At 43.2% G+C, this 2401-nt stretch overlaps 1 protein-coding gene across 1 annotated transcript in view; it reads left to right on the top strand.

Moving 5' to 3' along the window:
- The window catches only part of LRIG2 (leucine rich repeats and immunoglobulin like domains 2), a 55668-nt gene that overhangs the window by 38374 nt on the left and 14893 nt on the right, over positions 1-2401 (top strand). Inside the window, exon 13 of the mRNA XM_037736966.1 lies at positions 520-569. Within this exon, the coding sequence (XP_037592894.1) occupies positions 520-569 (50 nt within the window). The remainder of the gene's footprint in view (positions 1-519; positions 570-2401) is intronic.

The following is a 2401-nucleotide window of genomic DNA, read 5'->3' as shown; positions in this document are numbered from 1 at the left end:
TATTTGTAGTAGAGACAGGGTTTTGCCATGTTGGCCAGGCTCGTCTTGAACTCCTGACCTCAGGTGATCTGCCTGCTGTGGCCTCCCACAGTGCTGGGATTATAGGTGTGAGCCACTGTGCCCAGCCAATTTCAAGTATACTTCTATATTGTTCTTACTCAGAAAATTTTCCTTTACATTTATATTTACTTTAGGCCGGGCACGGTGGCTCACACCTGTAATTCCAGCAATTTGGGAGGTCGAGGGGGGCCGGTCACTTGGGATCAGGATTTTGAGACCAGCCTGGCCAACATGATGAAACCCTAACTCTATTAAAAATAAAAAAGTTAGCCAGGCATGGTGGCACGTGCCTGTAATCTCACCTTCTTGGGAGGCTGAGGCAGGAGAATTGCTTCAATTGGGAGGCAGAGGTTGCAGTGAGGCAAGATCGTGCCACTGCACTCTAGTCTGGGTGACAGTGAGACTCCATCTCAAAAACAACAAAAAAATGTTCTTTAAAGTGGAATGACTGATTTTTAGCTTTACATAGTAGACCTTTTACATCAGTGTATCTACGTAGCATATCCCTGGTATCTCTGATCGTTTGATGACCTGTATATTGCCACATCTGTTTTCACAATGTACTTAAAGATGCTTAAAACACTTGGAAGTTCAGGCTCACAAAATACATCCATTGTTTTTACAAATTTTAAAGAAAACAATCTAGTAAAGGTTAAATTCTACTGACATTGCCACACACTCCCTTTTTACCTAGTTTTAAATATAGACACACTGTATATTTTTTCCTCCTCTTCCACTTACTGCTTTTATGGCACAATGAAATGTTATCCAGTGGAGATATTTATATACCAGGCCGGTATATAAATATATTTATATGGTATATATCCAGTTAAGAATTTATATTCCAGGCCAGGTGCAGTGGCTCACGCCTGTAATCCCAGCGCTTTGGGAGGCCAAGGCGGGCAGATCACCTGAGGTTGGGAATTTGAGACCAGCCTGACTAACATGGAGAAACCCCGTCTTTACTAAAAATACAAAATTTTTTTTTTTTTTTTTGAGATGGAGTCTCACACTGTTGCTGGGGCTGGAGTACAATGGCGCGATTCCGGCTCACTACATCCTCCGCCTCCTGGGTTCATGCAATTCTCCTGCCTCAGCCTCCCAAGTAGCTGGGATTACAGGTGCACACCACCACACCAGCTAATTTTTTGTATTTTTATTAGAGACGGGGTTTCACTATGTTGACCAGACTGGTCCTGAACTCCTGAGCTTGTGATCCGCCCACCTCGGCCTCCCAAAGTGCTGGGATTACAGGCATGAACCACTGCGTCCAGCCTAAAAGTACAAAATTAGCCAGGTGTGGTGGTGCATGCCTGTGATCCCAGCTATTCAGGAGGCTGAGGCAGGAGAATCATTTGAACCCCAGAGGCAGAGGTTGTGGTGAGCAGAGATCGCATCGCACCATCACACTGCAGCCTGGGCAACAAGAGCGAAACTCTGTCTCAACGAGAACAAAAAACAAAAATAATTTATGTATCTGCTTCTCTGAATCAGTCCAATAACATTATTAATTATGAATCTAGGCTGGACATGGTGGCTCACACCTGTAATATCAGCATTTTGGGAAGCCGAGGCGGGTGGATCACGAGGTCAGGAGTTCAAGACCAGCCTGGCCAAGATGGTGAAACCCTGTTTCTACTAAAAGTGCCCAAAAAATTAGCTGGGCATGATGGTGGGCACCTGTAATCTCAGCTACTCAGAAGGCTCAGGCAGAGAATTGCCTGAACCTAGGAGGCGAAGGTTGCAGTGAGCCAAGATCGTGACACTGCATTTCAGCCAGGATGACAGAGCCAGACTCTGTATCAAAAAAAAAAAAAAAATTATGAATCTAAATTTTATTAGCTAGTCCTAAGCCAATCTTCTTTTGGACAATTGATGTGTTTGGAATTTTTCACTACTTTTAAGTGAAACCTGTGTACATACAAAATGCTTTCAAATAATCTGTTTTATTAATAGGTATTCTCTGTGAAATATAAATCATTCATAAGCTCCCCATTTTATATTGGCACAGAAAGAATAATGGTTATATACATGTTTTATCTATCACATACGTATATACAAGGGGTAACAGAAGTAGAACTTACCTTGAAATCCTAATATAAGGTTTCTGTTTTTCCCCAATAACTGATAATGCATGAGAAATACATTCTAAGCACACAGGTGACAGTAAGGGGTAGTAGAAAAGTGCTGGATAGCCGGGCGCGGTGGCTCAAGCCTGTAATCCCAGCACTTTGGGAGGCCGTGGTGGGTGGATCACGAGGTCAAGAGATCGAGACCATCCTGGTCAACATGGTGAAACCCCGTCTCTACTAAAAAATACAAAAAATTAGCTGGGCATGGT

The sequence above is a fragment of the Cebus imitator genome, unplaced genomic scaffold, assembly GCF_001604975.1.
Source record: "Cebus imitator isolate Cc_AM_T3 unplaced genomic scaffold, Cebus_imitator-1.0 Scaffold32, whole genome shotgun sequence".
Classification (NCBI taxonomy): domain Eukaryota; kingdom Metazoa; phylum Chordata; class Mammalia; order Primates; family Cebidae; genus Cebus; species Cebus imitator.
This window is presented reverse-complemented; position numbering and strand designations above follow the sequence as displayed.